General features: G+C 51.0%; 1 protein-coding gene and 1 pseudogene across 2 annotated transcripts; both read right to left on the bottom strand.

The window, feature by feature from the left end:
- Window positions 1–1,688: 1,688 nt before the first annotated feature.
- TUBGCP2 (tubulin gamma complex associated protein 2) lies at window positions 1,689–21,733 on the bottom strand. 2 transcript variants are annotated; one of them, XM_036265113.1, is made up of 18 exons: window positions 21,563–21,733; window positions 21,237–21,422; window positions 19,542–19,670; window positions 18,666–18,842; window positions 17,362–17,521; window positions 16,410–16,617; window positions 15,989–16,188; window positions 15,446–15,635; window positions 14,649–14,794; window positions 12,978–13,158; window positions 12,431–12,611; window positions 6,941–7,113; window positions 6,570–6,698; window positions 6,026–6,146; window positions 5,138–5,281; window positions 4,382–4,510; window positions 3,143–3,306; window positions 1,689–1,920 (listed from the first exon to the last, which is right to left on the bottom strand). In XM_036265113.1, the coding sequence occupies exons 2-18, from the start codon at window positions 21,384–21,386 to the stop codon at window positions 1,785–1,787; spliced, it is 2,718 nt and encodes a 905-aa protein (XP_036121006.1). In that variant the 5' UTR covers window positions 21,387–21,422; window positions 21,563–21,733; the 3' UTR covers window positions 1,689–1,784. The 2 variants fall into 2 exon arrangements, with proteins under 2 accessions (XP_036121006.1, XP_036121007.1); XM_036265114.1 differs by lacking the exon at window positions 18,666–18,842 and having other exon boundaries at window positions 1,704–1,920.
- On the bottom strand, window positions 9,562–10,068 carry LOC118632222 (annotated as a pseudogene).
- Window positions 21,734–24,099: the final 2,366 nt, after the last annotated feature.

A 24,099-nucleotide genomic window follows, 5' to 3' on the forward strand; every position in this document is an offset into this window, starting at 1 on the left:
GCAGCTGAACCTCGTGGGTTTGCCCCACATTCTGGACATACTCCCTGAGAACACACCAGGGACACAAGTGAGAGGTTGTGTCCACAGCTTCCAGACCAAAGTTCACTGGACCATTACTGCCCCCAAAGGGAATGCACAGAAAGGGCAGGAAGGCTGGCATAGACTTTGGGGCATCTTGGAAGATGACAGGGAAGGCGTGGGCCCTGCACCTGGGGTGGGGCTCCTGTCCCTGAGCTTACACATGACTGTTATAAATGCCATGTGGCCCGCATGTGCGTGGCTCAGTGTGACTCAATGGTTGAGCGTCGACCCATGCACCGAGAGGTCGCCAGTTTGCTCCTGATCAGGGCACATGCCCAGGTTGTGGGCCCGATCCCCAGTGAGGGGGATGCAGGAGACAGCCAGCCAATGTCTCTCTCTCCCATCCTCTCTCTAAAAATCAATGAAGAAAAAATAAAATTTAAAAAGCCATGTGAACCCCAAGTTCTCCAGCAGTTTTACTTGTTCCTTAGTCACATGTTTGACAGCAAACATCTAAACGCAGCGTGTCCTGTACAGACAAAAGCTGCCATGACCAGGAGGCTCTACAGGGAGCTTACCAGACACCTGCTTGCAGCTCACGGACAGGGATTCCATACTAGCAGCCAGGACCACAAGGGCCCAGAGCTCTCCTATGACACAAACCCCACCCAGCCCACAGGATGCACCTACCTGGTCCGCATCAACCACTGGCAGGTGCTGCTAGGCGTCACCCCCGTAGCCTGGAGGTGCAGCCCAGGACAGGGACAGGGTATCTGGACCTCGGGGCTAGGCAGTAGGCCCCACACAGAGAACCGGGGTTCCTCTGCTCAGTCACATTGCATAAAGCCGTGACTGGCACTGTGGGTTGGCAAGTAATCTTGTTTGCTCACAGACCACAGCTGTACCACCTGCAGGAGTCTGTGGCTTGCCCACCCCTGTAGGGCAGCAGCCCAGGCTGAGCCCCTCACACCCACACCCCAAGGGGGCCTTGTCTGTGGACCCAGACTGCTTCTGTGTCTCATTCCTCATCTGCCAGGGGGTTCACCTGGAGGAGGTGGTTCAAAAATGACACGCATGCGATCCAGCTGAGTGGCCTGGAGGTGTTCACGGCAGCATTATACCCAGGGCTGGCGTGCCACCCACTGCCAAACTGGGGAGACAGGAACAGGGAGGGCAGGTGACTGCCAGACAGGGAGGCCACAGGTCTGTGGAGTGGGATGGGACAGGCACACCCCCACCTCTGGTGGTCCTGCATGGGCAGTCCTAAGGGGACAGAAGCCTCAGACACAGCGGCAATAGGTCTGACTAACTCCCTACAGGCCAAGGGAGCTGCTGCCCCCTAGTGCCAGGAGCAAACCCAAGCCCTCAGGTTTGAAGGTTTCTGGCCAACTCCAGGGAGCCCAGCCCCAGCCTCACCCCCTACAAAGCATCTTGGCAATTACCTTGATGTTGCTCAAATGCACTTTGTCTTTCTTTGAGGCCAAGAAACAACACTCCCACAGTGCCCTGCTCTACTTTAGCGAGCTCACAGGTAAGCACGTTGTGGAGACGTTGCTCTGGTCTGGGAGGCTGCTCTGAGCCCTGAGAAATAAGACAAGCTGAGCACAGACAACATTCAGACTTTATACTTATGGTAACAGCACACAAGACACATGTATTTCAGGAATATTTTATTAGAAACCCTGAACTCATTTATCTGCAACAGCACCCACCAACCCGATACGCCCCTCCTTCAGTTGTGGTGGGTACAGGCTCCGAGGGCCTCACTGTGCGGTGACAGCAACCCTGGGTGCTGGTGCCGGGGGCCCCCGTGGAATGGGCACTTGGGGGGCTGCCTTCTGGCTCCTCTCTGCAGACAGGCGCTCCAGGCGCTCTGTGTAGAAGCCGTTGAAGTCGAGCCTATGGGGTGAGGATGGGGCTGGGGCTGCTTCTACAGATGCCTGGGTGTGGGGTACCCACCCTGCAGTGGCCACCAGCATGCACACACACACGTGCATACACACAGACATGTATACACAAACACAGGCCCCAGGTTCCACACAGCCTTCACCAGTTCAAGTAACACTGAGATTGGAATAAAAACGTGAAAACCAAAAGCAAGACAACTGAGATCTCTAAGTAGACGTTTAAGCAGAACCGTCTCGAGCAGAGCGCCGGTCCCCTCTCAGCTCCTGGACACTAGGCTCTCCAGTCACCTGGTCTTGCCCAAAAGCAGGGGCCCAAGGGTGCCACAGGCTGAGAACACCTCCACACCCCATGGCCAGGATGCCTGTGGGTGGCACAGGGTACTGGGTGGTCCTAACATTCAGACGAACCTGAGGTCATCAAACAACAGGCACCTTCCCAGGACAAGGACAGCCCCCTCCTTGTGGGAAGCTGCAGGGAGTCGGGCACCAGGGTGCTGGCAGGCTCTGTGGGGTAGCAGGAACCACTAGCCCAGAACCACAAACCCCTACCGGCCCACCTGCCCGGTGGCCTCCATGTAGGTCTGTCCTGCCCACTGGGCCCTCCCCGGTTCTGTCAACTCTTGCTAGCCCACAGGACCTGCACACTAGCCGCTCAGAATCACGAGGCACACTCCCAAGTGCCCACACACGGCAAGTATACCGAGTGCTGCCTTGACCCACACTTTGCTTCCAGTGATTTCCTGGCCGGCTGACATTGTCAGAGCTGCATTCGGTGGCAGGGACATCCCTCTGGTCCTATCCTCCCCCAGCTACCTCCTCATTGCTCATCTGACCCTGGGGTGACACTGCTGCTGGGCACCCAGGAGATGAAAGGGGTCCTTCCAATGTCCTGGGTCCTGGCCCAGGGAGCAGTGGTAAACAAGGCTGACCTAGGCAGACAGACTGACGGTGGGGGCACTGCGGGCAGCCTGCCACTACTGGGGAACGCACACCCAGGAAACAGACGCATGGTGTCACCTCGGGGAGTGATGCGGGACCAGCAGAAGCACAGGTCAAGAACAGATGCCCTCACACACTGGCCTCCCGTTCTCCGTGGCGACCCGAGGGCGGGTGAAGGTGAGGGAAGGCAGCAGGAAGCCAGCAGGGAGGCCTGGGCCTCGCCATCACGTGGAGACAGGGACAGTGCTCGAGACAGAAAAGCTTCCCACACCCACCTGGAGATGACGCTGGCCATGCCGTGCTCACAGTCACTGGTACTGTAGATGCTCAGTCGGGCCAGGAGGTCAAGTAGATGGGCTGAAAAGTTCTTGTCGAACTTACTGATGGTGGCCTCGAAGCTGGAGGCCAGCTGAGGCGTGTCCACGTGCTCGGCCAGGTGCTGAAAGACAGGGGCCCAGCTGACCTTCCCTTTCCTTTCATTCTTTCAATAGAAGAGTGGATTTCAGAAGGTTTTCAAGTGACAAAAGGTATAGTTGGGGCATCACAGAAGTTCCTGAAAGCACAGGACAGAGCCACGCTGGGCAGCTGAGCCCTCTCTTCCTGGCCACAGGGAACCGGAGTTTCCTCTGTGCGGCTCAGACTGCCGCACGGTCCACTTCTCTCCTGGCTGCCGGTCAGTGAGGGGGACAAACCGGCCCACGGGAGCTGGTGCCTGGGCCCGTTTGGTGCCTGCCCCCCACCCAAGGACCCACATGCTGGCACGTCAGAGCGGCTTGATCTTCAGTTTAGGACAGACGCTAGGCTGTGCCTGCTGAGCGCCCAGCTGTGTGGGCCGCCCCACCTGTTCTGTGGATGCGCTGGTCTTGCCCTGGACATAGCTGGGCGGGGTTAGGTTTCTGTGGCTTGCATTTGGAACCTAATTTTAAGATAGTTGTTTTCTGCCCGGCTGGTGTGGCTCAGTGGACTGAGCGATGTCCCATGGACTGAGAGGTCTCAATTCGATTCCCTGTCAGGGCACATGCCTGGGTTGCAGGCTCGATCCCCAGTATAGGGTGTCCAGGAGGCAACAGATAGATGATTCTGTCTCTCTCTCCCTTCCTCACTCTCTAAAAAATCAATAAAAACATTTTAAAATAACAAAATCAAGATGGTTATCTTTTAAGCAAAAGAAAGAGCCTTGGCCAGTTTAGCTCAGAAGTTAAGAGCGTTGGCCTGCGGACCAATGAGTCTCGGGTTCGATTCCGGTCAAGGGCATGCACCTCGGTTGCAGTTCGACCCCAGCCTTGGTCAGGGTTGTGCAGGAGGCAACTGGTCGATTGATGTTTCTCTTTTTCTCTCCTACTCTATCTGAAGATAAATGGAAGAATATCTTCAGGTGAGGAGTAAAAAAAAAACCAGACAGACAGAAATGAAAGGGCGGTAGACAGTGTAGTTCTTCAGTGTCAGAATCTTAACACTGTCAAATCTCTTAGGAAAACAGAGGGCCCGCTGGACTAGTCCAAGAGGCCACGCACCTTCCTGGCAAGCTCCTTCCGGGTACGCTCCTCCACCCGCTCGGCCTCGGTGGGTGGCCCCAGCATCGTGCCGTGCTCCAGAGTCAGGCGGCCCAGCTCATCGTCCAATTTCATGCTCTGCGTAAATCTCTTGGGGGCCAGAAAGAGACGCTTTCATTATAACCAATTTGCTTCCAGTGAAACACCCCACCTGTGCTCCTTGGACATCTGCAGACTCAAGGACAGTGGGTGGGCCCTCAAGAAGGCTGCAGATGGGCCAACACCATTTCTAGTCTGCCTGTCACAGGGCTTATGGACTAATTTTCCTGAAAACACTTGCTTTCCATGGTGTTTTCCGGTTCACAATCCAATATGGCTCCTAAATGTCTCAGGGATCGCATTCATGTGCTCCAGCTTCGTCATTAGCCACCACGACCCAGACTCTCTCACCTTCACGCTCTCCCACGGGCCCAGATGGCTGATACCTCAGCGCCCTTGAGACCCTGGGGAACCCCCACGTCACCCCTTCTGCTTCCTGACATGGATGTTCAGTACCATAGCTGTTGAGCCACTGCTTGTGACAGGTGCCCAATAAAAACTGCATCAAATAAGTCAAATTCTGGCAAAAGGATTCAAGGTGTTCAGAAACAGGCGAGGACAGAGATCCTGCGGCCGGTACCCCTGCCCACGGGCCAGGCGGGGCTCAGGAAGGACACTCGGTGGCACCTGCTGGCTGACAGAGAGGGAGGCAGCGTGGGCAGGGCTGCGGCAGCGTACCTGCATGCAGTTAGTGAACATCACGCACACAGACATGAGCTTGGAGAAGACCTTGAGGAGCTCAGGGTTGGTCAGCATGCAGTCCTTCAGGCAGTTGTCCAAGAAGCTTGTGTGGTGCCCCAGCACGTCATCGATGTTGGAGGCCTGCACGGAACACACCCAGACTGACCACACTGCGCCCCGGGCTTCCTTTCTGGCTTTGCACACTTGTTTTATTTCCATTTCTAAAATGATCCTGTGGTCTTTTGGGAGACAACCTCAAATTATCACTAAAAATAAATAATACTGGCCCTGGCTGGTTTGGCTCAGTGGTTGGAGCATTGGCCTGTGGGCCAGAGAGTTCCCACTAGGGGCACATACCAAAACCAAACAAACCACACACACACACACACACACACACACACACACACGTATGTACCAAACCCCCTCCCCTAGTCCCCCCAGAACATGTCCTAAAAGTCCAAGGTTTTCATTCCTAAAGATAAGAAGCAGGAAGGAAACACTACCACTCGCCACTTTCTCCTGACAGTTGGTGACAGTTGGTTTCTTCTGGCTGAGAACCCCCAGAGGGCCCAGAACACGCTGGTGGGAGCGCAGGGCTGCCCCCAGGTCTGAGGCTCTCAGAGCTCCCACAGAGGGCAAGACACCCACGCTATGCAAACAGCTTGGTCCTGAGGCTACGCAGCGTGAGGGAGCCAATACCCCGCATCACACAAATGACAACGTGTGCAGAAGGTGTGGCTTCTCCTGATGAGGCTCTGAGCACGGCCTCGCTGACGGCCTCGCCCTGATACCCAACCAGCACCTTCCTATTTGTGAACCTACACTGTGAGACATCCTGGTGGCCGCAGTCTTTTAAACGTTACAGTACATTAAGTTAGAACTCACAGACTTCAGGTTTTTCTCGAGGACGTGCCAGGTCGGCTCCATGACCTCAAACATCATGTAGTACTGAATGTTCTGAACAAAGTTCAGCATCCGCTGTCGAAGCGTGAAGGCGCCAGCGAACCTGAGCGAGCAGAGACACCCAGGAGATGCTGTGGAGCTGGCACCTACATACCTTCTGCTCCCCCACCCTGCCCCAGCCCCAGCGTGTGCAGGTGGTCAGCAGGTGCACCTGCTCTCAGCACAACCCATGACATGGCTCCTAAGGCTCAAAGAACACAGACAACACTTGGGGCCACAGACCAGCAAGCAGACCGCCTCAAGCTTACATGGGATGGAGTGCTGACACCACGAGGGTCCACCCCGGGAGGAGGCTTGCGGTCCTCAAAGGGCTCCCACCCAGACAGCGGGTGTCTGCCCCAAAGGTCTGTGCAGGCAGCAGGGGACAGAGCCGGTGTGCCTGGTAGTCGGCAACAGCCTGGCGCTGTGTGCGGCACACCCGGGTGTGCATCCCAGGGCCACCCCCCCGTGTGGACAGAGAACGCACCACTTGGCGGAGTGTAGCGCATGCTGCTTGGCAGCCTTGTTGCTGATCCAGACGCTGCAGAGCTGCCGCTCCACATGCTTGCAGTAGAACATGTGCCGGAAAAGCATCTGGTAACGTGTCAGGGCCTTCCTGCAGAGGAGAGGGCATGGAGTCCCACTGACATCTGACATTATAAACACGGCTCTGGCTGAGACCACAGCCAGGCGGTGATGCCACTGACACACATTCTGTGTCTGGGCCACCAGGCCGCCAAGTAATCCCTGACCGGCACAACCAGCTACAGAACGATGCAGTGGGCAGGCACGTCTGATCCTTCTCCCTGCAAACCTGAAAACCTCACTGAAGCTGGTGCCTGGGGAACCCGCACTTACCTGTTAATGATCAGTGACAGGGGCCACTTGACCACATAGTCAAAAGAGAAGGCCTCCAGGCCGCTCAGCGAGAGCTCAGTGGGGTCGGTCTGCACCATCGCCTTCTCCTGCTTGGTCTCAATGGCCAGAACCCGCAGAAGCTGAGTGATGAGGTCATGAGGCATCAGGTCAATCTTGGGGTAGAGAAATAAAGGAACATCAATACAACCCTTCGTAAAGTGTACAGGTGTCAATCACTGTACTCTCACCCAAAAGTAGTGTAATATCACGTGATAACTATAACTAAAAAAGATGTTTTAATCTTTTTTAATTTAAAATAATTTATCATAAAAAAAGCATCAAGTCATGACCCCGTCCCCCCCAACCTGTGCATACCAGCTAGAAAAGCAAACCCACGACTGAGGTACGTTCCTCTAACTACAGACTAAATCTTGGATGCTGGCTTAAAAAAAAATTCGATAAATACTGCTTCAAAAATGAAACCGCTTTCACCCTGTCCAGGATGCGCAGTTGGTTAGCGCACCCCCTGATACACCAAGGATGTGGGTTCAATCCTTGGTTGGGACACATACCAGGAATTAACAAACGAGTGCACGAACAAGTGGAACAATGAATTCATGTCCCCCTCAAAGCAATTAAAAAAGAAAGAAAGAAAGAAAGAAGGAAAGAAAGAAAGAAACCACTTTCCACTAAAGTAGAAAAAGAAAACTACAGACAAAGGGTCCACAGGGTGCACTGAGTAAATCTGAACCCCTCACAAGACAACCTTTCACCATACACAACAGGCCCAGGTCAGAGGGGACACATCTGACCAAATAGAAGTTACTACAGACAGTACTGTTCCCAGTGTCAATTTATTCAAATATTTATTAAGTGTCAACCACCTGCCAGGGGCAGTGTGAGAGCTCCTACAGGCTGACAGAGTGACAGTGAGAGAAGAGCTGGACCACGCAGCAGCGTCACCTGGCCGACAGAGGTAGGTGGGATGTCACGTGCACAGATGAGGCCTCCTGCTGTGCACCCAGCGCAGAGGTAGGTGGGATGTCCTGTGCACAGACGAGGCCCCCCGCTGTGCACCCAGGTGCAGAGGTAGGTGGGATGTCATGTGCACAGACGAGGCCTCCCGCTGTGCACCCAGCGCAGAGGTAGGTGGGATGTCATGTGCACAGACGAGGCCCCCCACTGTGCACCCAGGCGCAGAGGTAGGTGGGATGCCATGTGCACAGACGAGGCCCCCCGCTGTGCATCCAGGAGCAGAGGTAGGTGGGATGCCATGTGCACAGACGAGGCCCCCCGCTGTGCACCCAGGCGCAGAGGTAGGTGGGATGTCATGTGCACAGACAAGGCCCCCCGCTGTGCACCCAGGCGCAGAAGTAGGTGGGATGCCATGTGCACAGACGAGGCCCCCCCGCTGTGCACCCAGGCGCAGAGGCTAGAGCCTAAGCTCAGCCTAGTGAACAAGGGCACACATTTCTTCTTTTCAATCCTCACCTGAGGATGTTTGTCCAGTTTTGTTCAGATTGAGTGGGGGGAGGGGGAGAGAGAGAGAGAAGCATCGATGTGAGAGGGACACATTGAGTGGTTGCCCCCTACACAACTCCAATCAGGGCTGGGGACGAATTGCAACTGAGGTACGTGCCCTTGACTGGAATTGAACCCGTGATTCATTGGTCCACAGGTCGACACTCTAACCACTGAGCCAAACCAGCCAGGGCACAAGGGAATACATTTCAATCCAGTAATTTCACTTCTAGGAATCTGTCCTACAAAAATACTTTCGCACCTAAGCACAGACCCCAAAATACACGAAGCAAGAACTGAAGAATTAAAAGGAAAAATAGCTTGCCTGGGCGATGTGGCTCTGGTTGAGCGTCGACCCATGCACCAAGAGGTTGCCAGTTCGATTCCTGGTCAGGGCACATGCCCAGGTTGTGGGCCTGATCCCCATTCAGGGGCATGCAGGAGGTGGCCAATCGATGTTCTCTCTCCCTTCTTCTCTCTCTCTAAAAAAAAATCAGCCCTGGCCAGTTTGGCTCAGCGGTTAAAGCATCAGCCCGCAGACTGGAGAGTCCCGGGTTCAGTTGCCGCTAAGGGCACCTATCTCGGTTGTAGTTTGTCCCTGGCCCCGGTTGGGGTCATGTGGGTGGCAGCCACTCGATGTGTCTCTCTCATGTCAATGTTTCTCTCTCTTTCTCTCTCCCTCCCTTTCTCCCTCCCACTCTATCTGAAGAAAAATGCAAAAAAAATGTTCTCGGGTGAGGATAAAAAAAAAAAATCAATAAAGAAAAAAAATTTAAAAGGAGAAACAGCTCCACAATCACAGAGACCTCACTCCCCACTTTCAATAACAGATGGACGTTCTTCTGAGGTTCACGCACAACACTGCAGGCTGGACCACATGTGAGACCATCAAACAAGCCTCAAACTTTACAAAATGCAAGTCATATGAAGCATTCTCTGACCATAATGAAACAAAGCTAGACATCAACAACAGAAAGAAAACTGAAAAAAATCACGAACATGTGAAAATTAAGCACGCTTAAAAACAGGTCAAAGAGATCACAATGGAGATTAGAAAACACAAGGAACCAAATGCATGGAATGCGGTGACAGGTGTGCGAAGAGGGCAGTTCACAGCGTAACCACCTCCGTTTCAGAAGTCGACTAAAAGGGCAACATTTTATTTTATTTTTTTTCCATTGAGGCATTTTATTTGCACATGTGTATTACATCCCTAAAAAAAAGAATCCCAGGATTTTCCCTCCTGTGTATTTTTGTTTTGTTCTTCATGGTCCATGATGCCCGCTGAGGTTGTCAGTACAATGAAACCAAACTGATGGGATGAAAACAGGTTGTTCTGCCATTTTTCTAGATCTTTAAGTTGCACATCAAATCTGGGGCTGATTACTTCACACTTGTTCAATCAGCCTGTGAGGTTCACAACAATTTTCCCAGCTCTGTGGTCATCAATAATTTCAAAGTCGCCAATGTAACCACGCTTCATCATCACAGTTAGAAACCGGACGATGACTTTGGAGCTCGGCCTACGAAGAACCTGGCGTTTGCCTCTTTTCGGCACTGTCGACACTCCTCAGAGCAGCGGCCAGGACATTCATGCGCACCATTGTGGCGGCACGGAAAGATGGCGGAAAGCTTAGTAACATTTTAAAGGGAAAAGGAAAAAGCTTGCAAAAGGCAGAAACTGAAAAATGCATTGCTTGCAAGGCCTTTGCTCACCCTTTTTGTTGACTATGGATTATCAGATTATCCACAAAACAATGACTAACCCAGCAGATGCAGGATGAGATACCAGACCTGTCCAACTGCGAAGTGGACAGTGGGCCAGGCAGAGTACGTCAGCAGGAACTGCCGGAAGCTACAAGTAGAGTACATAACCTACACACCAACTGTTATTCGAGGCTGACCCCTTTCCGGCTCAGCCCGCCTGCACCCAAGCGCATGCAATAAAGCCATTTTGGTCTACACTGGCCTTGTGTTGTGGATGTGATCTCCCGCGGGTTGACCTTTTAGAGATTTCAAGTCGATAACCTCACTTTACACCATAAGAAACTAAAAAAACAATAACAAACTAAACCCAAAGCAACAGAAAAAAGAAAATAATAGGACAGAGGTAAAGACAGAGCAAGCGCTCTCTCTGGAGCACCCCTGCACCTTTCCCCACCCCTCCCCCAGGTGCATTTTCCTTGCCTCTCTCTTTCCCCTAAGCTCCAAGGGCCCTGGTCTTTTGTTGTAACTTGTTTCCTGAGCCCATTTCTCTTTTTGTTTTTAAATTTTTTTTTCTTTATTGATTTTAAAGAGAGAGGAAGGGTGAGGGAGAGAGAGACAGAAACATCAACAAGAGAGAACATTGATGAGAGAGAACACCAACCAGCTGCCTCCTGCATGCCCACCACTGGGGATTTGGCCCACAACCTGGGCATGTGCCCTGACGGGAAATCGAACTGGTGACCTCTTGGTGCATGGGTTGATGCTCAACCACTGAGCCACATCGGCCGGGCCTGAGCCTATTTCTTCTATGGCTCCCTTCTATCTCTGTGACTTTCTAAAGACACTTTCTCTTATACTTTGAATCTCATCTCTGAATTCATTATTAGCCAGAACTCAAGTACTGAGGTTGCTGAACCAAGGTCAGGTCTGACTCCATCTAACACCTGGTAGCGTTTTGCCACCAACAATGTTACGCAAGTAGCTAACTTATAGCAGTGTGAAGGAAATAATGATATTGATGACACTCACATCAGAACACAACATTAAAACAGAATGCTTTCCAGAAACTATTATGTATTGTGTGCGCTGCTAAGAGTTTTCTGCCTGCTGCGTCATTGGAGAGTTGTAAAAACTTCCTGAAGAAATGTAATCTGATGGTATCATTGGCCACGCTATAAGGTCCTAAGAGCCGGAGGCATTATTTGTTGTTACTGACTGCTCCTTCTCCAGTGTTTGTGCTCAATTCATATTTAATTATTGAATGACTGCTGTTCACCCCTGCTTTACAGACGTGAAGACAGAGCATCTGAGAGGAAAGAAAAAAGGAGAAAAAAGGGAGAGAGAAAATGAACCCAAATGTTGGTTCTTTGAAAGATCAACAAAACCGACACACTTTTAGCTACATTAACTAAAAAACGGGAAGACTCAAGTGAGAAACAGAAACGAAAGCAGAGACATTACTGTCAACCTGACAGAAACAGAAAAGGATCATGAGAGTCAATTCCAGCATCAATTTCAGGAACACAACAGCCAAACCGACTCCAAGAAGCAACAGACACTCTGCACAGACCTGCAGCCAGCAAGGGGACCGAGACGATGTCACTGCTGAGTCTCCCGAGGGTTTAAAGAACTGACACCAGTCCTACTGAAACCTCCCAGCACAGACGGGGGAACACTTCCCAGCTCAATCACAAGGCCACTGTTAACCTGGGAACCAAGTGAGCCACAGACACCACAGGAACACTACATGCCAATGTCCCTGGAGAACAGGAACACAAAACCCTCATCAGCCCTGGCCGGCTTGGATCAGCGGTTAGAGCGTCGGCCTGCGGGCCAGAGAGACCCGAGTTCGGTTCCAGCTAAGGGCATGTACCTCGGTTGCAGTTTGTCCCCGGCCCTGGTTGGGTTGTGTGGGTGGCAACCACTTGATGTGTCCCTTTCATGTCAATGTTTCTCTCTCTCTCCCTCCCACTCTATCTGAACAAAATATCGAAAAATGTCCTCAGGTGAGGATTAAAAAAAAAATCCTCATCAAACACTAGCAAATGGAATTCAGCTGCACAGTAAAAGGATTGCACACCATGACCAAGTGGGACTTATTCCTGAAATGCAACAATGACTCAACACGTAAAAATCAACTTAATAAACAATGAAGGGGAAAATAAGCCCACAGGATCCTATCAACTGAGACAGAAAGAAACCTTGTCAGGCACTGGTCTCTCCTGGGCTTTACTTCACCATCTTTCTCAGCTTGCAGCCCACCTTGAGGTCGTCCTTGAAGGGGTCCGTGTTGGCGGTGCTCATGCGCAGGGCCAGCTCCAGCAGTGCCTCCAGGCGTGTGGGTGTGATGTCATCCACTGGCTTCTTCAGCTCTTCCTCTGTGAGGTCCATGAAGTGCACAAAGAAGTCCCCCTGGTCCATCAGGAAGTAGCGCTTGATGGACCTTGGAGAAGTGATAAGCAGATGTCAGCGAGGCCACCTTACATGCACACCAGCCCAAATTCTGGAGAAACAAGAAAAGGCCACATGCACGCAGAGGGCTCCAGCCACAACAGGTAACATGACTATGGTCAGCTTACAATGAGCTGCAATGAACAGCTCTCTTGGGCAGGACCACCATGCCAGGACCTGCAGAGGGGCCTGAGGGCCCCGAACAGGGCTGGGGAGGACGTGTCCACAGGTGTCAGGCAGGAGATGACCTGACCGTGTGCCCATTTGTAAAATGACAGATGGAACTACTGGGAGCTCCAGGTCTCGGCCAAACCCTCTGCACTTTACTTGCCCGCACTAACATTGCAGAAGCGCACACCTCAGGTGCGCCACAAAGTCCTGCTCCTCCATTAGGAAGTCCAGCAGGACTTTGCTGGCGTAGTTAAATGCCTTCTCAATCTGCTCCACGTATGCCCGCTCCTTCAACGTGTAGATGATCTCTTTGGCCACTGGGCAGGTGACATCGTGACGACATTCTCTGACCACATTTAGATACTTTCCTGAAAAGAGATAGAGGGCAAATTTAAAATTCTGTTGCAAATACAGTAAGTCATGGTCCACACACAAGCTAGAGGATTGGACAGAGAACAGACTGTGAGAACAGCTCTGGAAACCTGCTCTAGCCATGGTGGAGACATCACTGCCACCAACCGCGGTAACTGCTGTGGTTTGCATGACTGTTTATATCTGATTTCCCTAATTAAGATCACAGAAACAATCTCAAGAAGCCTTACGAGAACCAGGTTCTAAATCATCTCCCGACTCCATCCCAAACAGCCCCACTGTCACCAAAGTGCTGAGACCCTGCTGCCAGCCCATCTTCAAGTAACTCCCCATGTGCATCTCTAAATCAGGTTCCTGGCCCAGCAGGGTGACTAAGAACACTGCGGCCCAGTGGGCCTGTGTCCGTGATGGTTTTTCCTGTATTGTGTGTTATACTATAATATAACAGCAAATATATATTTGGTTTTCATCCCAGTTTCCAGCACTGAGCTCTTAAAATCCTTGGAATCCTGTTATTCCAAAGCCCCTCCACCCACACCTGAGTTTATGCTGAGGTGACTCTTGGCAGCCCCCAGTCAGCTTTAGGATGAGGCTGGTGGCCAGAGGAACCAACCAGGTGATGAGAACTCTGGAACCATCAGCCCAACCCCAATGTCTGGGGAGGAGCCAGGGGCTAATTACCAGCAGCCACTGACTTACCCAATTGTGCCTACAGGATGGAACTTACATAAAGACCCTAAACAAAGAGGTTTGAAGAGCGTCCAGGCTGGTGATCACATCTGCCTGCCAGGAGGGCGGTGCACCCCAGCTCCACGGGGACAGAAGCTCCTGTGCTGGGGACCCTGCCAGACCTCTTCACCGGGCTGTTCATCTTTTATCATATCCTTTACCTAAATCCTTTATCATATTCTTTGTAATAAGCCAGTAATCTAGTTGTAAAGTGTTTCCCTGAGTTCTGTGAGCCGCTCTAGCAAATTATCGAATCTGAGAAGGGGTCATGGGCATCCCCGATTTGTAGTCAACTTGGTGGCCTACAGACCTGATACTCATGGCTGGCATTTGAGGTGGGACAGTCTTGAGGGACTGAGCCCTTACACTGTGGGGGCTGTGTGCTGCGTCCGGGTAGTGTCAGGACTGAGTTGGATTGCAGGACACCCAGTGGTGTCCTCAGAGAACTAGGGACCTGGGTGTTGGTGTGGAAATCTGGTGTCAGTGTTGTGAGTACAGAAAGTTTTCCTTTAAGTAGCAAGAGTTCTAGAAATTTAACAGTCAAGAGGAATGAGAAGCATCTGTTGAGACAACCTCCTAGGTCTCAGGGAACAAAATGCAATCAACCAGAGCACAGGAACCCAACCCAGTGCCCGCACAGCTCAGCCCCTCCACTCCCTATCACAGGAACAATCACAGAGGATACACCCATGCATGTCCAGAAGGATGGGGCCCTCCTGCGGCCTGCTGTTCCCCCTACCCCACCCCCGGGCATCACCTGTGCTGAGCACCTTGCCCGCCATCTTCTGCAGGAAGGACGGAATCTGCCGCTGCACCACGGTGTACCGCTGGTCCCAGTACCTGTCGTTGTAGTCTTCCTGGATCTTCTCTTTCCGCAGCTCGTGCTCCTCGACCATGAACTCACTGAAAGCACAAAGGCATCTTGGGTCACAACCATGGAGGCCGACTGTGGAGTCCAAGCACCATCTCACTACCATTAATTCTCTACTGTGAGTTAATCAAACCTGCCAACTTCACTTGGGGCATCGAGGTGACCTGGGGCCAGAGAGCAAGATAGGAGGCTGGTTCATCTTTACTGCTGTCTCTCACTGGAACCAGCACTTCCTTCCACCAGACGTGTGGGTAACAGGATACACGGGGGACATATTCTCATCCACCAGAGCCCATACACCTCGCACCCTATTTCAAATATCAAAGCCCTATGCGCCAGGACTTTGACACTGCATTCCTTACACATCCCGTCACGCCAGCTTTTGTTATTTGGGTCATTAGTATAGAAACACTATTCCTAGACCACAGATCTATTTTTTAAATATTTAGACAAATATCACTTCTGTGTCTCTTAGCTAAAATCAAGTGTAAAATATTTTCACAAATAATCTCAACATAACAGAATTCTTTGTGAGCTGACATATTTTGTCTTATGCATTTAAATCCATCATTGAGGAGCCCACACAGAAGAGGCTAAGTGGCCGATCTGGGTGACCTTCACGACTGCCACCAATAGAATAAGCTGAAGAACCACCTGCCTACCCTCCACGTCCCCAGCCCCACCTGTACGGGTCATTGATGATCCCTCTGTAGATCCACTTCTCCAGAATCTCGAAGTAGGGCACACTGGCGGCCTTGGTGAGGTACAGGCACAGCTCCTGCGCCTGGCTGTCACCCGTGTAGTTGAAGCTCCGGTCGTGGAGGAGGCTCAGCGTGGACCCCCCAACACACTCACCTTTATCCACTGAGGTGGCTGCGAGGGGAAGAGGCCCTTGGTGCCAAGAAAGGAGAGGCCACGCAGAGCCTCACCTCCAGCCTCCTCACGGGACAGGTGTCTCTTTAGGGGATACTCTCAAAATTGTAGTTGCTCATAAAGTTTAGCCACCAGAGATTCTAGTTTCCTCCCGCAAATTAGTAAAACACGAGGCACCACAGCTTTGGTCTCACAACCATGGCAACAAAAGCAAAAGATGAATGACTAGCATGCTGGCCTAGGTGGTCCCTCCCACGACACTACCCAACTAATCTTCACACCATAAACTGCTCCATCACAATCTGGGTGCTGCCCTGTCCCCTACAGGCTCTCTTGGCCCAGCAGAGACGTACCAAGGGAGGCCAGGATGTCCACAGTGCGCATGGCCGGCTGCACGTAGAACCAGAGCTTCTGCAGTGACAAGAGGCCTTGCCTCTGCAGCTGCTCTAGCTGTGTTACCAGGATTAGGTACTCCTTCACCAGGGTCCTCATGGCAGCCGCCAATGCGTGGTTCACCTGCCCATATTCGAAGGAAGACTTCTCCTCAATGAACCTAAAAGGCAAGGAACTATCAAGCACCCCTGAGAAGCTACAGACTACGTTTTCAGGTGAGATTAGACATTTTGCATCTGAACAAATGCCCCACACGTGCTCTCATGTGCAGACTGGGCTCCCTGCACCTGTCCTCAGGCCCTTCACATCATGCCAGGAGTGAAGCTGGGTTGACACGTGCTCCAGGACTAAGTGTATCTGAGGTTAGTGTCCAGCACCTACCTGGTCACGGTGGAGTAACTGGCAGCTACTGGGAGGATCCTGTTCACCAGCTCCCTGATAGACAAGTCTAGGTTGGGGTCCACAAGGAAGGTCCGGCTCTGTCTCCCGGTGAGGGGCTGGGCGGTGATGTATCTACCGTCCACACCCACCAGCACGTAGAGCAGGTCCTCCACGACGGCTGACTCCTGGGAGGCCAGGGGCAGTGAGCCTGTGGGCCGCAGACACCAGCTGGGGCCACTCGCCTTGACTCAGATTTCCCCTGTTCCCACTGGCGTCTCTCCTGACATAATCTAGCCACTAAAAGTCACTCTCACTCATTGTCTTCTGAGTAATTTCCTCAAATAATTACGGTTATAAGAACTAATTTTCATTTGGCATTGACTGATCCCATCGGGGAACCAAAGGCTGAGATTCCAAAACCACCAGGAGGAACAGCGCTGACTGCCTGGCAGGCTGGGGAGCCTGGACCAGTTGGAGCCTGAAAGCACTAAGCAGGTAGAAACCTCTGCACTCAGGTACCTGCTTGACACTTACAGGGCTTTTTAAAAAAAGACTTTAAAATGCTAACAACCTCTATCATAAACTCAGTGTGAGATAACCACCCAACGGACTGGAGTAGGGCTGGTACCAAATGCCTCATGGTCCGAGCAGCTCTCAGTCCTAGAACAACCCCCGCTGTCCTCCCCAACACCTGCTGGGACAGATGGGGAGCCAGAGGCAGCACCAGGAGAAAGGTGTCTCTGAGAATCACCCCTGCTGCCCACGCACAGGCTGCCCTGGGGTACCCGAGACAGGCCTGGCAGTGGATGGCATAGCACCACACTGCAGGTTACAAACACTGCTAGCAGCACACACACCACACCCACTCATCTCCTTGTGGGTGCAGGATGGGCACAGCGGCCACTGTCCATGGGTGACCACAGAGGCACTTAGAAATAAACACTTCATATACCTATAGGCACAGCTGTGTCCGTGCTTAAGCCTGAGCCTGTCAGAAAATCCCCGACGAGCGTAGGCCTGTCGTACACCCACGCAGGGAAGATGGGGAGGCGCTGGCCCGAATTTTTTTTGTTCTGCTTATCTCGAAGCATCTTTCTTGTAAGTTCTAGAGACTAGAGAAAAAATTTTTTTTAAAAAACAAAGATATACTTTTAGTACAGTTAAAACTAACCAGTCGCATTGAAGAAGCCGCTCACTGAACACACGAGGGTTCAGTAAATACGTACACAAATGAAATCACTCCAAGCCCGTCACGGTGAGAGTGTGAGTGCAAGTGGCTGGAGGCAAGAGAGATGGGGACCCAGGCCCGACAGGTGTCAGTCTGGGCAGGGCCCACAGATTAAGCAGAAGCACTGGCAGAGAGGGCACCTCACCAGGGCAGGCCAACTCTTGGGGACACCTACGCTTTCTCCTGGTGGTTCAAAGTCTAGATATGACATGCTGGTGAAGACACGGTCCCAGTGACAGATGGCTAGAGAAGGGGTGCCCCCACCCAAGCCCCTTGGGGACAAGGGACGGATGGAGCGGGCCACACTGGGAAAGGCTGGCTACAGGCACATGCACAGAGCAGTGTCCTCTGGAGGGACGGGCTGCCATAGACTGACGGGCTGCGGAGCGGCTTTCAGAAGCACCGGCCCAGCAGTGGTAAAAAAGGCAGGTGCAAACTCAGTTTCCTCATCTGTCACATGGGGTACTGGTGTGAGGGCTCTATGAGGTGCTGGACTCGGGATATGTACACAGTGCTGGCCATTGTCTCTGTCACAGCTGCTGTGCTCAACGGCACATACTAAGCTCAGGCCCTCACAGGGACATGGCTCTGTGGGACTTGAAGGCCAGAGGCAATGCTGTGAACAGACAGACATACATCAAAAGAACAGGGCAGTACATAAATTCAAAAGCAAGGAAAAGCAACAAGTACAGGATAAAGAAAATGATCTAGAGGAAATGGTCTATAAAGTATAATTTTTAAAAAATGTGTCAAAAATTAACGGAGAAAAATGGGGAATCGCAGTTTGCACTGGCTAAACCACACAAATGCCTTGCAGCAGATAAGCTGACTGCCCTGGGTGGGACAGAACCTTCCTGCCCGTTTGTCCACCCACGTCCAGGATCCTTATCCACACACACTGTTCCTGATCAGTGTCTCCACGTTCAGATTCATCTTGAACAGATGACAGTGAGATGTGCACCCCGCTGCTGGTACTCCCAGCCCCACTGCTGCAGTGAGTGTAGGCTGTGGGCAGCGGGTCACAGTACCTGCTGCAACGTGGAGCCTGTGGTCACACTGCCAAGCTGCTTCCTCAGCTCCTCAAGCTCCTGCATGGAGATCCTAGAGGCTGCGGCAGGGGCGCTGAAGCTGGTGGTGCTGCTGGCTGTAGCCATGGCTGCCAGCTCGGCTCTTTCTCTCGCATTCTGCTGTAAATACTGCAGAGTCTGCACACACAGAATGCTGTATGACACAGGGCTGCACACGTGTGTGCTCTGCCTGGCATGGCCACCCCACCTCTTTCTTTCCCAATGACCATGTGGAGGGTGAGAGTAGGAGCTCCTGCCAGTCCTCAAGCTGGAGTCTGGTCTCCAATGCTTTCTGCCACGAGGTGCCACGCCCTCTACTCACAAGGAGGAAAACCCTACAGCTGTTTTAACAGCCCAGTCCCAAACTCTGTGCCCACGAGCATTGCCTTTTCTCTACACGTGACTGTCAACATGTGTCTGGTTGCACCTCCACCCCTGAATAGATCCTGGGACTTGGGAAGCAGGAGGAAGGACCTAATGTATTCCTGGACGCTCCCAGGTGCCACTGGTCCTCCAGCTTGACACGTGCTTTTCTTAGCATCACGCATATCATGTACACAACTTAAAGCTAACAAAAAGCATGGCACAAGACAACAAGAAATAAATCTCCCCCAAGGAAACTACTGTGTTTATATTTATCACGAGTATTTTCATTCTGATGAGAAGTGGGCAGAGCAACAGAAGTAGCACCAGTGACAGCAGACTCTCGAGATGTTACTGCTACTGTGCAAACCCACACGCTTACAACTAGAACTGTCCCCCAAGGCAAGGTCTCCAGGGACGCACATCACACTCGCCTCCCCTGACATGCCCAACCCTGGGCATGACAGCAGTTACCTCTTTGTCCTCCGTGAGCTTTGACAACAGGTACACCAGTGGGTCAAGGTTCCTTGTGTTTTTAGATTTCAGTTCATCATATTTCTTTAGAAAGTCTTCCGGAGTACGAGAAAATTCTGCTATTTTAACCTCAAAAACACAACACAAGTGATTTAGTGACAATAACTAAGAACTTTAAAAACACCTTCCAGAAGATTAAACAAAAAACCCAAATAGAATAAAATTGGGTAGGCTAAATAATCATTTGTTACTAAAATAAAACTAAGAAGACTCATTAAATATTTTGTGAAATCATATTTTCCTCCAAGATTTCTCTCACTTTACACAATAACCACATGGTTTTCCTCCTGGTAGTTTATGTCATTTCACGCTGTTTCCTCTTGAATTTACTACCATGTATAGGCTCTGGGGTTAAGTTTCCTCACTGATATATTTCAAAAATAGGTTTTTATTGATTTTTTTTTTTTAGAGAGTATAGAAACATTGATGTGAGAAACACCTATCAGCTTCCTCCTGAACGCCTCCTACTGGGGATCGAGCCCACAACCTGGGCATGTGCCCTGACCAGGAGTTGAACCGAGACCCCTCTGTCCATGGGACGACGCTCAATCCACTGAGCCACAGGGGCCGGGATTCTCACTGCTTTTTAATGCTTCCCTTGTAATAGATTAAATGTAATGTGTGTTCCCAAATTATTGTGCTCAGTGAATTTTTCTAATTATCCTTGTACCATTACTAAGCTGCTTATACAACTAAAGTTTCTTTTTTAAAAAAGTTTTTTTTCCTGTATTGATTTTAGAAAGAGAGGAAGTGAGAGAAATAGAAACACCGATGAGACAGAATATCGATGGGTTGCCTCCTGCATGCCCCCCACTAGGGATTGGGCCCACAACCTGGGCATGTGCCCCAACCGGGAATGGAACTGGCGACCTCTTGGTGCATGGGTCAACGCTCAACCACTGAGCCACACCAGCTGGGCTCTTCTTTTTTAAATCCTCACCCAAGGATATTTTTCCACTAATTTCTAGAGAGAGAAACATTGATATGAGAGAGATACATCTATTGATTGCCTCCTACACGACCTTGACCAGGGCCAGGGATCGAACCTGCAACCTAGATATGTGCCCTTGACCAGGAATCAAAACCAAGACCCTCTGATCCACAGGCTGATGCTCTAACAACTGAGCCAAACAGGCCAAGGCTAACTGAAGCTTCTAATGTGTTTTCAAAAAGATTTCAAAGGTATCTTTTACTAAAGAGCTATAATTATGAAACATATAGTTTTTGAATAAAGGAAAATAATCTACCTTAAAGGGATTTCAGTGTACCTACTACCAGGAGCTTCCAGGGGAGTATCTGTGTCATGATGTGACTATAAATCAAAGAAACCACTGCATGTCCCTCATCATGGATGTGGAGGGTCTGGTAAAGAGCCGGGGCTGAGGTTAGGCTGACAGCCTGGGCTCCCTGAGCTTCTGTCTATTCATCTGTCTGGGCTGAGGGGCCAGAACCACCACAGGGTCAAGAGAAGCTGAGCTGAGCAGATACTTGGTCCATGGAAAGTACTTGCCAAGGTTGTCTGATGTTGTCACTGGCACTGCTAGGACCACCCAGTCAGGAAGGTGAACTCTGTACATAGCACAGGGACGGGCCTGTCTTGCCCAGTGACAGCACAGCTCTGGGATAGGCACTCACCTTGGCACTGTGTGCAGACACGGTGGTTGTGACATATGGGTTCCTATTCTTCTGCAGTAGATCAATGTACACCTCGGCCCCATCCCCTCCATGCACACGCAGCAAGCTGAGCAGCTCATTGACATCGTGGTGAATCCGAAATTCACTCATAGTTTTGGTTCTGAGACAACATCACAATACGTTCTCCTAAAGGTAAGAGGAAAGCTATTTATAAAAACAAAATCCTATTAATAAAAAAACTTTTCAAGTAATTAATTTTGGCCAATGTCAGGTCTTTGAAAAATCAAATCACCATGTGGGCCCCTCATGGACACCACCATAATCACCTCTTGCCAACTATCCACCCCCTGTAGGGCCTATTCCTGGGGTGAGTCCTCCTCTCCCTGCAGGTGGCGCTCCTTGGAAGGGTTTGTCATTTCTCCAGTGGACACACTCCCTTAGGAATTCACAGTTCCAGCCAGTTTCTAGGCATACGCCTCAGCTCAGCTTGGGAGCCTGCAGATACAGACAGCATAGACTTGCAGGCCTGAGCCCTCCTTCAACCTGGGTGACTTCAACCACTCAGGGCCCTGGGCCAGTGGCTGGCAGAGTTTTCTCATCTTAGCTGGGCAGACATTGGTCCTGATGGGGGGTCCTGTATCCATGCATGGAGCTCTATACAGCCTTAAGCTACTGCCCTGCCACAGTATTCAAACCCCAGCTCCAGCCCACGAGGACCACACCTGGTTCTCAAATCCTGCACTGTTCTGGTCTGCGTTCCCTCTGCACTCTGGTACCTAGGACATTTCTGTCTCTTGCCCAAGCTTGGCTATATATGCAGATGCTTCTAGTAAAACTACTACACATTTCCTGTGCATATGAGTTGGGTGGGATTCCACTTCAGCTCAGTCTGCCCTATCAATTAGATGCCCCAGGGTCGCACCATTAGATACAGAACCCTCTGGCATCAAAGCCACAACTGAGATGTCCCCAAGGGGATATTAGCGGCCTGCACAGGGACTTGTTCTCCCACTGATGACTGGTCCAGTTAGCCATCACCAACAGTACTGATAAAAGGGATTGAAGAGACACACAGGGCAGTTAGATATAGATTCAAAAAATAAAGATGAGCAAACTTGCCCTGGTTGGTTTGGCTCAAAGGTTGGAGTGTTGGCCTGAGAACCGAGAAGTCGTGGGTTCAATTCCCAGTCAAGGGCAGGAACCTGGGTTGCAGGTTCAATCCCTAGCCTGTCAGGGTCATGCAGGAGGCAGCCAATTCATGTGTCTCTCTCACACCGATGTCTGTCTGTCTGTCTGTCTCTCTCTGCCTTCTTCCCTCCATTCTACTCTATCTTAAAAAACAAAAAAAAAAAAGGAAAAACATCCTCTGGTGAGGATTAACAAATAAACAAAAAGATGAGCAAACTGACATGCTTCACATAAACATTTCAGTCTACCCACACAAAGTTCTTAATTTCAGATCCATGAACAACAAAAGAACTGTTGAAACCAAAGACAGTCATTTCTGTCTGTGAATTTCCTGAGAGGGTTTTTCCACAGATTCTTAAAAAAGGTTAGGAGCCACTGTGCTGACAGTTGCAGTGAAGACACCACAAGCCGCCCTGGCCGGTTTGGCTCAGTGGTTGGAGCGTTGGCCTGTGGACCAGAGAGTCCTGGGTTCAGTTCCCGCACCAAAAACAAAAAACAAAAAAAACACCACAAGTCAAAGAAAACACCAAGCAGAGATGACCCAGCACACACTCCACAACTAATTACTAATGAATATTCATTGTAACTGTGATCTTTGGGGGATGGAAAACAAGTTCTCTGGATGTAATTACAGTTCACAATGTATAAACATCAAAAACTGGCCAGATGAGTAAGCAGGAGCTGGTGCCTAGGTTGCCAGCACAGGAGCTGCTACAAGAGGCGCTGACAGTAACGACACCAAGGCATGGGGGGTGCAGGGCGCAGCCTGCAGGGCCCAGCTGGGCGTGTCCTCTTCCAGCTCCCTCCAAGGAGGGGTGAGTAGTAACCCTCCCTGAGCTGCTGCGGAGATGAAATACCACAGCTCCTGTAAAGTCTACACAGTAAGTTATTACAAAAGCAGGTCAAACGTTGCTGCTGTTACCACAAAAGGCCAAGCGACTGGAAATGTTCATTTTACCTGAGAATGGCTGGTTTTACAGGAGGACAATTGGATCTGACTCACTGACGCACTAAGTCACTGCCATCTTATTATTCCCAGAAGGCCCTGAACAGGGTGCTGCAAACCAGAGGGAATAGAGAAGACAACACAGAACTTCCCCCTGGCGGCCAGTTTCCCCACATCCCACACAGAAATTCGGACTGTCCTGTAGGGCAAGGACTTTGCCTTTACCACTGAAGCAAACACACCTCCCCCAGACATAAGCAGGTGGAGAGCGATCTGAAGATCATGATTATTTAAGTGAACCTTTATTTTAAAACTATCTTCATGAAACTCACAGACATGTGAGTGCCCACTGCTCTCTTTGGACTTGGAAACAATTCCTGCAAGAATGGGAGCTTCTCACATGCAGGCAGCACCCCTGAGGCACCTCTGGTTGTCATGGTGACTGAAAGGGGCAAGAGGCCAGGATGCTAAATATCCGCAGCATTGGCACTAAATGCAACTCTTGAGGAACATTTAATTGCAGCACCTCACTTGAACTGTGACACTCCAGAGTTCTTTTGTCCATCAGTCACAACAAGGGGACAAACAGACTTCTATGCCAGAGCAAAACCCACATTCTCCTCACAACCGTGATCATGTTGATGGGCAAAGACCTTACTTCACACACATGCAACTAAACACAAAGGGAAGTGAGAGTCCCTGTTGAGCGCTCAAGCTAATTACTCAAAC

Source organism: Molossus molossus, unplaced genomic scaffold (assembly GCF_014108415.1).
Source record: "Molossus molossus isolate mMolMol1 unplaced genomic scaffold, mMolMol1.p scaffold_m16_p_17, whole genome shotgun sequence".
Classification (NCBI taxonomy): Eukaryota; Metazoa; Chordata; class Mammalia; order Chiroptera; family Molossidae; genus Molossus; species Molossus molossus.

Coding starts and splice junctions, on each gene's coding strand:
- TUBGCP2 (XM_036265113.1), bottom strand. CDS start 21,386: ATGAGTGAATTTCGGATTCACCACGATGTCAATGAGCTGCTCAGCTTG. Junction 17,522..18,665: donor CAGGCTCCACGTTGCAGCAG/GTACTGTGACCC, acceptor TTTTTTCTCTAG/TCTCTAGAACTTACAAGAAA. Junction 1,921..3,142: donor ATGGCCAGCGTCATCTCCAG/GTGGGTGTGGGA, acceptor CTCACCCCATAG/GCTCGACTTCAACGGCTTCT.